The 11,412-nt window shown below is 37.2% G+C and overlaps 2 protein-coding genes across 5 annotated transcripts; one reads left to right on the top strand and one right to left on the bottom strand.

Annotated features, from left to right (window-relative positions):
* Positions 1-141: 141 nt before the first annotated feature.
* LOC7482627 (ethanolamine-phosphate cytidylyltransferase) lies at positions 142-8,406 on the top strand. 4 transcript variants are annotated; one of them, XR_002978360.2, is made up of 8 exons: positions 142-839; positions 978-1,159; positions 1,637-1,708; positions 3,532-3,599; positions 6,378-6,498; positions 7,529-7,594; positions 7,684-7,814; positions 7,963-7,989. XR_002978360.2 is itself a non-coding variant. In XM_002323663.4 (8 exons), exons 1-8 carry the CDS (start codon positions 260-262, stop codon positions 8,032-8,034), a joined length of 1,284 nt encoding a protein of 427 aa, XP_002323699.2. In that variant the 5' UTR covers positions 167-259; the 3' UTR covers positions 8,035-8,406. The 4 variants fall into 4 exon arrangements, 1 of the variants encoding a protein (XP_002323699.2); XR_002978361.2 differs by lacking the exon at positions 7,963-7,989 and adding an exon at positions 6,788-6,942 and having other exon boundaries at positions 144-839; positions 7,692-7,772; XR_002978362.2 differs by lacking the exon at positions 7,963-7,989 and adding an exon at positions 6,788-6,942 and having other exon boundaries at positions 144-839; positions 7,684-7,752.
* A 730-nt stretch (positions 8,407-9,136) lies between these two features.
* On the bottom strand, positions 9,137-10,391 carry LOC7482626 (protein LURP-one-related 5). The gene is made up of 2 exons (XM_002323074.4): positions 9,776-10,391; positions 9,137-9,674 (listed from the first exon to the last, which is right to left on the bottom strand). The coding sequence occupies exons 1-2, from the start codon at positions 10,091-10,093 to the stop codon at positions 9,249-9,251; spliced, it is 744 nt and encodes a 247-aa protein (XP_002323110.3). The 5' UTR covers positions 10,094-10,391; the 3' UTR covers positions 9,137-9,248.
* Positions 10,392-11,412: the final 1,021 nt, after the last annotated feature.

The raw sequence follows: 11,412 nt of genomic DNA, 5'->3' as shown, positions 1-11,412 counted from the left end.
GATCAAAGTAGAGTTACGCTCTGGCGCAAAACAGCCCAAGTACAGCTGAGGTCCAAGGGATTTATTTGTGGGCCAATAAGCCCAATTATATGCCTTTGGATTTGTCATAATAACCGAGCAAAGCCCATCGTCCAATTGGGGAAAAGAAGAGAAGAGAGCGAAATGGAATGAAGATAAAAAAAAACCTTCAATAGAGAGACGTTAGAATATAACACACCCAATTTTTCTTTATTTTCGAAAACAAGCAAAAATAAAAGCAATGGGTGGTGGTGGAGGTGGAGCTGATGGTGGTTCAGACATTGCACTGCATCCCGAGAAGGTGAAGATTGTAGCCACATGTTTGGTGGTTGCGGTTGGCGTATCCCTCTTAGGGTTATATCTCAAGTCCGGCGCCGAATGGAGGTCTAATTGGTCATTATCTTTAAACAAGAAGAAGAAGCCAATTCGAGTGTACATGGACGGCTGTTTCGACATGATGCACTACGGACACTGCAACGCCCTCCGCCAAGCACGCGCCCTCGGAGATCAATTGGTGGTGGGCGTTGTTAGCGATGACGAAATTATAGCCAATAAAGGTCCTCCAGTGACACCTGTCCATGAAAGGATGATTATGGTGAATGCGGTGAAATGGGTGGACGAGGTGATTTCAGATGCGCCATACGCTATAACTGAAGACTTCATGAAGAAGCTTTTTGATGAATATAATATTGATTATATTATTCACGGCGATGATCCTTGCGTCCTCCCTGATGGCACCGATGCTTATGCGCTCGCTAAGAAAGCTGGCCGTTACAAACAGATTAAGCGCACTGAAGGCGTTTCCAGCACGGATATCGTTGGTAATTTATTTATTTATTTATTTTTATTCTTTTTTAAAAGAAAAGAAAAGAAAAAAGATATGTGTGTCTGTGTGTGTATTTCATGGAATTATAATTGTTGTTGTTGTTGTTGTTGTTGTTGTTGTTGTGAATAAATAGGTCGCATGCTTCTGTGTACTCGAGAGAGATCCATTAGTGACAGCCACAATCAGTCGTCATTGCAAAGGCAGTTTAGCCATGGGCACAGCCAGAAATTTGAAGACGGTGGATCTGGAAGTGGAACTCGGGTTTCTCATTTCCTTCCTACTTCACGCAGAATTGTACAATTCTCCAATGACAAGGTATCCAGTTAGTTACTCATCATTCGGCCAATAACAGTAATTTCATTATTAGTTTTCCACATCTTTAGTGATTCCTTGCTTGCTGCACTTTATTGGGTATTGCTGCCAAGAGCCGGTAAACCTTGCGCCTTTTCCTGTGTGGAATCATGTTCTGCAACTAACTGGGTGGCGTTCATTTCATCTCAAACAAGCACTAGGCATCATGCAATGCTTGAGTCCTCATTTGTTGTGCAACTTTTGTGCCTCTCACAAAAGCTAGGACCTTGTAACCTGTTACCCACCATTTGTTCAAATAGAAGCTGGTAAAGTTCTATCGTAAAAGTGGATTACTTTACTGATCACAATGAAACAAGATTTATATCTAGTTCGTCTTTAATGCGTTCTCCATATTCTAAGTGAATTTCTGCTGTTTTTATGCAAATATTATGATATCCACAATGCCATTTCTCAACCAATTTTCTACACAAGTGATTTCAGGGGCCAGGGCAGGATGCTCGCATAGTTTATATTGATGGTGCGTTTGATCTCTTCCATGCTGGACATGTCGAGGTGTGTTATGCTTTTCCTGTGTCTTCTCATGCCCGTGCCTGTTGAGATACAAGTGGCTAATTTTTTGGACTTCAAACTTTTCTTCTTCTGTTCGTATGGAATAAATTCAATCTACCTCTGATTTCTACACCTAGTTATTCTTCCCCAATTATGTGTGAAGTGCATCTTTTTATTATCCATTTACACTTGCCTTTTTTTACTCTTTCGTGCTTGTGATGATCCTCTGACTAGTTTAAGAAAAATGGAAGGAAAGATGAGCTACTTGCAAGTCATGTCAGCCTTACACTAGGGGTTGGGAGTGAGCCTTGTGTTGTTTACTCTGAGCATTGATATGTCAGAGAATCATGTTTAAGATGATGTTGGTTGCTGATCACCATGGTTTTTCATGGATAAACCAATATAAAGAAACTTGTAAATTAGATTGTTGGGAGAGACATTTTGAACTCAATGTTTTAAATTAGAAGCAATAAAGCTGTAATATGTTGATGCTAGTTTGTCATGACAAGAAATGGAACATTGTGAATGATGGCTCGGAGGTTAGAAAAATTGATATGTTTCGCTATATTATCAATATTTATTAAGAAGGCTGATGTTGATTAGGGAGCGGTCCATAAACTAGTGAAAGGTGGATAAATCTAGAAAAAGCATCTTTGTTGTTGTTTGATTATGGGTCTTCATTGATATAGTTAGGTCAGGTTTGAGCCTATAATTGTATCATACCTAACTTCTAATATTTTATAAATTGTAAACCTAACCCATTCAAATTTTTTTGGACCCAAGCGAGTTGGATATATCAGGTTGAGTTAATTTTTATGTAGATATTACAGATATTCACAAGTTGGGATTATATTGCTAATTTTATAAGTCCGTATTTAGAGGCGGATCTACGGTATGTATTGTAGTTGCCATGACATCCTCAATGTTAGGTCTAATTTTAATATTTTACACCATTATTAAATTCTAGTTACCGTCCCTAGCAAAGAGATGAGCTTTTTTTTTATCACGTTAAATAATCTAATAGGAAGCTCACTAATAATAACTTTGAAGTCAAAACATTTCTAAATAAAATAAAAATAAATGTTCAATACACAAACTATCAAATATAAAGACAACAGAGTATAGAGTATACAAGTTGGGTCGGGTTGATCGGGTTTTAAAAATTATGACCTGCCACCTGACCTGTGATATCCATTTTTTAGGTTTTTTAACCTGCTATCATCTGTAATATCTATTTTTTAGGTTTTTTGACCTGCTATTATCTGTAATATCCATATTATTCGACTTTGATGGGCTGAGTCAAGTTAGATAATGCAAATATTACAAATATACCAGGTTTTTTTTTAACACCCCTAGTTTGATGTTTGCTAATTCATGAGCATTATGTTTTAAGAATGCTGTAAAATGAAGTTATGATCTACGAACCTAGTGTCGGCTTTGGAAAACAGAGGGGTAATGAGTTCAAAAGCAAGCGCAGGAAGGCAGGGATGCCTTGATAGATGAGTGAAAAATAAAAGACAAAAAAAAAAGAGCTTAGTATATGTTAAAAGTGGCACCACTTGGTGCTGAAACAAGGGAAACATCCATATGCCTTGCACTTGTGGTTGCTCAAATTATGTCAACAGTTAAAAAAAATAAATTAATGACAGAAATCGTAGTAACTCGTGACTAGTACTCTGGAAAGAAAGCTTTTGTATGATAATGTCCTGGATTGTATGAGATGGTGCAAAGAATTTTGTCCAGTTTATTCCATCTAGCTAAGCTTAGTTGGCTAAAGTGAGTGGTGTGTGCCTCTATGTGAATAATGACCATTATCTATTGTTTAGATTCTCAAGCTTGCTCGAGCGCTTGGAGATTTTCTTCTTGTTGGAATGCACAATGATCATATAGTCAGGTAGCGCCCTGTGTTCTGATATCTTTACACCCTATTTCCATACTTCCTGGTTTTGTCTTTGCTTTCTTGGAATTTACTTTGCTGCTTTTATATTTATATTATGTGCCTTATGCTAGCTTGTTAAAAAAAGAAAAAAGGGAAGTGTTCTGCTTCAAGCGCTAGAAAATAGCCTCTTGTAACATTATAGGGACATTGATCTCCTCTTATGGAGACTAAAAGATACAAATAGGTAAACCTTCATGGTGTTACTGTTTAAACATTTGCTTTGGGGACACTGATGAATATACTAGGAATGCCCCTCCATGCCTGGGTAAAGACGTATAATTTAAGTTGAATGAGACTAACAATTCTAAACCAGGAAGGATGATTTTCTGCACCATACAAAATGTTGAGATGACAATGAACTAGGAAAAGATGCTAATTATATTCATCTTATGGTAATTAAAAGATTTGAATGGGCAATGCTTCACAACTTACTGTAACACTGTTGAATGGACTATGAATGTTGGTTGTTAGCATTGGTTTGCAATGCCCATAGTTGTGTTTCTCACTAGCCCTGGGCAAGAAATACGGAAGCCACGTGAAAATTTCAAAACTTGAAAAAAACAACATTCCGGAATATAAAAGGAACCTTAGGATTCAATAAGTCTATAGTGACAAGAAACTATTAGTGAGACTCATTCTTTATTCAACAAATTTTTGAAAGATCATAGGAATGAAGTGGCTAGAGGATGGGAACAGTACCCACTTTTATGATCATTAATTCAATCCGTTTCTAGTAGTGCTGCTTTTTAACAACAAATTTCAGTCATATTAGTGGTAAAATTATATCTTAGTAGTTTCTTATTCAATTAAATAAATAGTAGAATTGACATATTGGGAACAAATTCTTAAAAGTGCTAGAATCCAATTGGAGTGCATCTCATCATTGTTAAGAAATTCAATTGGAGTGGATCAATCAGCTCTAAAGAAACTGCCAAATTTTCCAAAGCACTTTGATGCAGGACAAAAGAAATTTAAAGCTAAAGAAAAAAGAAAAGAAGAAGCTTAGAAGAAGAAGCCAAAGAAAGAGAAGAGAAAGTTGAAGAAGAGAAAGAATGGGGTTGGAAAAGTCTGCAACTCTGCAAATTTTATTTAATTCATCAAAAATTGTCTAACATTTAGAAAAATAACATATAAATATTAAAACCCTAACTAGAATAGACAATTGGGCTTATAGCCCACTAAATAAAATATCCATCAATAATTAAATCAATATCAACAAATAAACTTAAATAAAATCCTAACTTTTGTTTAGTCTACATTTAGGCTATAGTTCTACCTTTCAGTTGTGTCAAGCACTTGCTCTGGAAATTTGAATTTGGTTGCTCACCCGATCTATGGTTGCAGATATTTAGCCTCAAGGGAAGAATACAGAGTTTTGTGGAAATATTTTATGAATACACTTGGAAGTTGTATATTCTCAGAATCATATGAGTTCTTAGAAATTCGGCATCACATGTTACTATTGAGAAAATTTTGGATGACCTTGTGCTTCAGTGATGGCTGCTTGATTTTAAGTGCAGTTATGATGCTGCCTGGAATTATAGTGCTACTATATATAGAAATTGAAATTCCTCAAGCTTCAGTAGCTTGTTAAAACTTGTCTTCAGATGTCATCTTATTTGTGTAAGTGTATAGTAGGGGTGTTCACAGTCCGGTTCAGTCCGGTTTTAACCCAAAAATTCAACCGAACCGGAAAATAACATTCCTGGTTAATATAACCCGGACCGAACTGAGAACCGGTTTTGTTCGGTTTGGATCGGTTTTCTAACATTAAAAATCAGAAAAACCAAAATGTTTTTGCAACTACCATTGTTGCAAGGCGACCATGAAATAAACCAGAGAGCAGGAGGCCGATTTGCCACTCATGATAAGTGTCCCAATCAACGAGATTCTAATAAGAACCGGTTTGACCTGCTTGTTCGCTAAAGCCCGTCACGTCAGGCTAGCGATCTTTTTTCAAGAGATGAGCGGTATGGTATAAAATAAACCAGAGTGATGAAATAAAGTAAGATTTAATGTAAACATATGAGAGAGAAGAGCACGAGGGAGAGGGAGGGAGGGACGGGTGGGGCGGCTTGAAATGGGGGAAAGGGGAAGGGGGAAGGGGGAGGGGGAGGGGGGAAAGGGGAAAGCCAATTGAGAGCTGTTTGAATAAAGTATGGAAATTAGAGAGGTGAAAGAGTGGGATCCAGAGCTGTGAAAGACAAGAAAGGAACCTGGAGCTCATTAACAAGATGTTAGAGTACATGAAGCGGGGGGAAAGGGAAGGAGGGGCGGCTGGAAAGAGAGAAAGGGTAAAGGGAGGGGGGGGTTGGAAAGGTAGTGTTAGGGTATTTAGGTTTAGAATGTTTCTTTTTATACCTCTCTTTTAGATTCAATTAAACCGGTTCGGTTTGGTCCGGTTCAATCGGCTTAAGCTTTTTTAAACCGGAACCGGACCAGACCGGGTGATTTTTTTTATTTTTTAATCGGTTTATTCGGTTTTTTCTATCGGTTCGGTTTTTTCGGTTATTTTTTTCTCAGTTTTTTCGGTTTAATCGGTTGGTCGGTTTTTTTTAACACCCCTAGTGTATAGTGCTGAACTTTTCTCAGGAAAGCTACAATAATATTATTGTAATTGGATAGTAGTAAAATTCTATAGTCTATGAAGAATCATTCATGGATTTTACTTTGTTATGCTTAATTGTTTAAGCCTCAATTAGTTGACTAATATCTGATAGTGTTTCCCGGCAGTTCAAAAAGAGGTGCACACCGTCCTATTATGAATCTTCATGAAAGAAGTTTAAGTGTGTTGGCATGTCAATATGTGGATGAGGTGATTATAGGTGCTCCATGGGAAGTATCTAAAGACATGGTTAGTATGTTATTAACTTATTCTTTGTTCTTGTTTTTCCATTTGTGGAATAAATAAGTGATCTTTTTTTAGTTTCCTTCATCTTTATAAAAATGCCAAGTAATTTTTCTAGACATTGCTGACTTTGTCAATATGCTTGAAATCCCAGCAGATATACATATTACTGTTCATTTGTAATGTCCTTAATATGTAATAATGCCACAAGCACACATCATATAATTTGAATAAGCAGTAACAGGCATGAGTGCCATCTTCTTATTCCTGTCTTGGCATGTGCTGTTTTTCTCAGTTTGTAGTGGCTGGCTATTTCACTACCTGATTTGGTATTTTAAATTCTTGGTGGAACTTGAGCTAGCAGGGGAAGACCTACACAGGGGAGGAGAGGAGATCCTTGTCTCCTCCTCCTTTTCTCCTCTTCTTCTTTTCTATGATGATTTTGAATGGGTAGGCTCTCTTTCTAATGCGTGAGTGGAATCCAAACATAGGTGATAAGCGTGCCAACTAAAACTAACAGGCACCCATGACTTCTATGGGGAACCTATGTAGATTATTTCGGTGGAAAATAAGTCAAAGCAAGATGAAGGGTGGCCCTCCTCCTCTGCTCTCCCCTCTAGGAAGGGGGGAATGACCATATTATGAAGATTTGGCCCTGATTTGGCATGCATCCTTAACATTAAACATTATAGCTTGAGTTCATCATGTTATCTAGTCTTGAACTTAGTTTACTCACCATCTGGTCTTTGCTTTCCTGAGGGAAGCAGACCTCAAACTGCCTTAAAACTTGCAAATCTGGCTCCTAGCAGTTCTCAGATTGTTCAATCATATTCTTGGCGCGTCGTGCTTGAGAAAGTTTTTGCTCTGGTAGTCACTACCAGTGTTAAGTCAGATGTGCGAGGCCTGTTATGATTTTTATTCCTTTTCTTCTCTCTTTCTCTGCTCATAATTGTGGTGATCTTTTAATTAGTCAACTTTTTGATTTCTTGTTTAGCCTTTTTTAGCTGATTTTTCTAGACTTGATGCAAATCTGCAGATTACAACCTTCAACATCTCTTCAGTTGTCCATGGGACAGTTGCAGAGAACAATGACTTTCTGAAGGTAAATCATACATGTAGCTAGAAGCTCAGCAGGACTGGAAACACACAATCACCTACTAATTAAGAAGTTGCTTACATGCTTCTCTTTAGCCTTGCAGGAAAAAGACAATCCTTATGTTGTGCCAATCAGTATGGGTATCTTCCAAGTTTTGGATAGCCCTTTAGATATTACAACCACCACGATAATTAAGAGGATTGTATCAAATCATGAAGCATATCAGGTTCACCTATTCCCCTACCATGCTATCTTCTGTTGACAAATTGTAGAGGAGTCTTTTGATTATAGAGACATACTCACAAGAACAAATTGTTTCTTTAGTGCGTGCTTATTCTGGTTAAAGCTCACAGAAGTGTATCTTTGCTATGCAGAAACGTAATCAGAAGAAGGCAGCAAGTGAGAGGAGGTATTATGAGGATAAAGCTTATGTATCTGGTGATTGAGTCTCCACCAAGCCTTATGGGTTGTTGACTGAGCGTTGATGTAGTTAGTGGTACCGCTATAAAGAAGTTACCTGAGCGCTAACATCACATGCAGCCCAATGAGGTTGTGATTTGTGGTCGAGATCACATGCTATTATTCGCTTCTTTGTCGGGCAAATGATCTCTTGGAATTAGATCCAGGATACCAATAGCAAAATTGAGGGGCTGGATTGTTGAGTTTTTTAAGAAATCCACTCGGGCATTATCTGAGGCACTCTCGGTTGGACGTTCATATTTGTTAGAAGTTGATCATATATATGTTGCCCCTTATGCTGTACCTAAACGCAGGCCCAGGTTGGGATTTTAAAGAATGTAATTCTTCCCTTCTCTCTATCTCTTCCGCCCAGTTTCTTTTCATGTTTCAAAAATATTCTTAAAAAAATTTAAATTTTTTTTATTTTTTTCTTTACTTTAAATTAATATTTTTTTTAATATTTTCAAATTATTTTGATGTATTAATGTTAAAAATATTTTTAAAAAATAAAAAAATATTATTTTAATATATTTTCAAGCGACAAACATTCTAAAAAAACAACTTAAATTACATTTTTAAACAGAAGAAATATTTTTGCGTCCCCGTGCTAGTCAAGCGGTTGTAAATAAACTATCAAACCTTGACAAATTGGCAACATTGTTTGATCGAGGGCGTGAAAAAAAACTTTTTTCTGCTAAGATTTTGTTAGTTTGGGCTGGGCTTGAATCGGTTAGAATCGGGTAGATAGTTAGCTGCTAGTGGGCGATGTAAATATGGGTGGCCAATTGCCGGTAAAGAAACGATACCCTTACTATTACTATTGTTATCATATATAGGGTAGATAGTCATGGTGCCTGCATGATTTACCTCTTTGCAATCTCTAATCGTGTGGAGGCAATATGTGCCCACTTTTCTCTGGGAATCCATCCTTTCATGGAGGATAATTACTTCTCCGCTCAGGATTGGAAAAAACTTCCTCCTATATATATATATATATATATATATTATGCTTTATATGTATGTGTGTGCGAGAAAACCATGATCATTGTATGAAAATCAATCAAAACCTTGAGCTAATGACTCAAGAAAAGAGCATGAGTAGAGAATATTATTAGTTTTGAATTCTGTTGCGTGTTTTAATTAATTGGTTTATGCATTAATATATAAACTACAAGATGGGTTTGAATCCATATATGATTAATTAAGAACACAAAAAAGGAGAAAAGGGCTTACTGCTGATGCGATCTAATACAATCACAAAAGCCATGATAAGGTGTGTGTCGAAACCAGGCTGTACCACCAAGCTGAACACATCATCGCTCAGTAAAATGGTAGTGTTGTTCGCTCTCTTCCTAGATATCCTTGCCACTACTTCTCCGGTACAAGTCTTGACGATCTTGCAATCTCTCGACCGGAATGATCCCTGAATCTTGAAATCTGGCATGTTTTGATCATGACGACGACCACCTAATCGTGTTCCCATGAAGATCTCTGCTACATGTTTGCGGCCTGCAGCGTGGAAATCTGAAAGCACTGACGGGCTCCTCATTGAGAACACTTTGGACGTCCTTTCACACCCGTCTTGATCTCCTCGGTATGCATTCCACTGGTATTGCATGCTTAGCATCTGATAACATCAACAACATCGAATCAGGCCATGACACGAGGAGTTGACATAGCAAAAATAAAGCCTTGATGAACTAGTTGATACACATTATACGTACGTACCTTGGGTTTCAAGGAAAGTAAGGCATTGCCAACCCCGTCCATGAGGACAAGACCATAACCATTCTTCCTGGAATAATTGTCAACCCTGAAAACTAATGTCCCATGTGGGTCGAAAACAGTGAATCCATCGGTACCCTGGAAGCTCATGCTGGATCTCTTCCATACGGTGAGCATTACAGATGGATCAGCTGATAACTGATCACTACGTTTGTCATCATCATCATCATGAAGTGGCCGCGTCCTGCTGCCTAATTTGTGATTCTTAAACAACAAATGGCCATGGCATCTGCTCTGATCAGAAGGATGAATCCTGGACATGGTGTGATTGATCTGTTTCAAATTAATTTATTAAATAGGCGGACTATATATGTATTTGATACAATTAAGGATATATAGCAGATCGAAGGTGAAGGGTGATGAATGCAATGCAAATATGAAGTTATTGTGCAAAATGGGGAATTGTCCTTTGTTTTATACTGAAACTTAGGATTATGATGATGGGCAACAGCAAGTACGGAGGTGGAAACAAAGACCCTTGTCTCGGATGAATGTCTAGCTCAGTGGCTTACACAACCACTTTCTCCGTAGGGTCCCTCTCTTTATGTATAAAATATGCTACTGTATGTGCCGCCGTACGTAGCTGACTTAGTTTTCTTTTTTTCTTTTTTTTTCTCCCGTCTCTTTATTCAATAATTCTTATTTATTAACTACCACGGAGTATACTTAGAAGAGTTGTAAAACGACTAAAAGGTATGCCTTTTTTTAATTTGTTTTTTAGATTTAAGTTTTAAAATTAGCATTCAACAGAAATTACTTTCCTTTTAAATACATCAGGTAAAAAACACCCTCTTAAGAATTAAGATACTCGAGAGAGATAACAAGTTGACACTACTATGATATTTTTTTTATTAAGAAAAAAAAAATATATATATATAGTATTATATATACAACCCCCGGTTAGTTTAGAAACTATAGATTGATGGGAAAAAAGAAAAAAAAAGTTTCTAATTAACTAAAATACCATTTAATTAAATTCTAGTTAGGAGATGTACTCTATTAATTTAATTAATTTGAATCATATATATCATATAGCATATGCGCAACTAGGTACGTATCTCTATGCATATTACTAATTAATTAATTAATTAATATTATGCGAGAAAGGCCTTGCATGCACAATCTGGCATGAGCTCCATTGCATAATCATGAACTGAGATAAAAGAGTTTGCTTGTCGACAATATTGATCTCTTTCTCTTGTTAAAACAGGAGCAAAATTAATTTCTCTTAATTATGACTGAAGTGTCTGCCTCCCTGCCTGTGTAGTTCCCGGTCCTTTGAACTAGCAAGTGCTTGGAGATGGACATGCATAATTATGTTGTTTCGGGGTCGGGACACCGTGAGGCGCATTTTGGTCGAGCATTTAGCCGGAATAATCATCTCCCTTTTCCCCATGGCATCATCATAAAAACACTAATACGCTGTCTTTTTTTAATCCTCATTTATCGATCGTGCATGGCCCTAGCTAAAACCATAATGGTTTTCCACCCTTTATAATTAATTAATTAATTAATTAATAATTAAGCTGGCTCCAAGTCCAGGCATAATACAGCCCGTGACGACCCCTTTGTCGTGATAA

This window comes from Populus trichocarpa, chromosome 16 (assembly GCF_000002775.5).
Source record: "Populus trichocarpa isolate Nisqually-1 chromosome 16, P.trichocarpa_v4.1, whole genome shotgun sequence".
Lineage (NCBI taxonomy): Eukaryota > Viridiplantae > Streptophyta > Magnoliopsida > Malpighiales > Salicaceae > Populus > Populus trichocarpa.
This window is presented reverse-complemented; position numbering and strand designations above follow the sequence as displayed.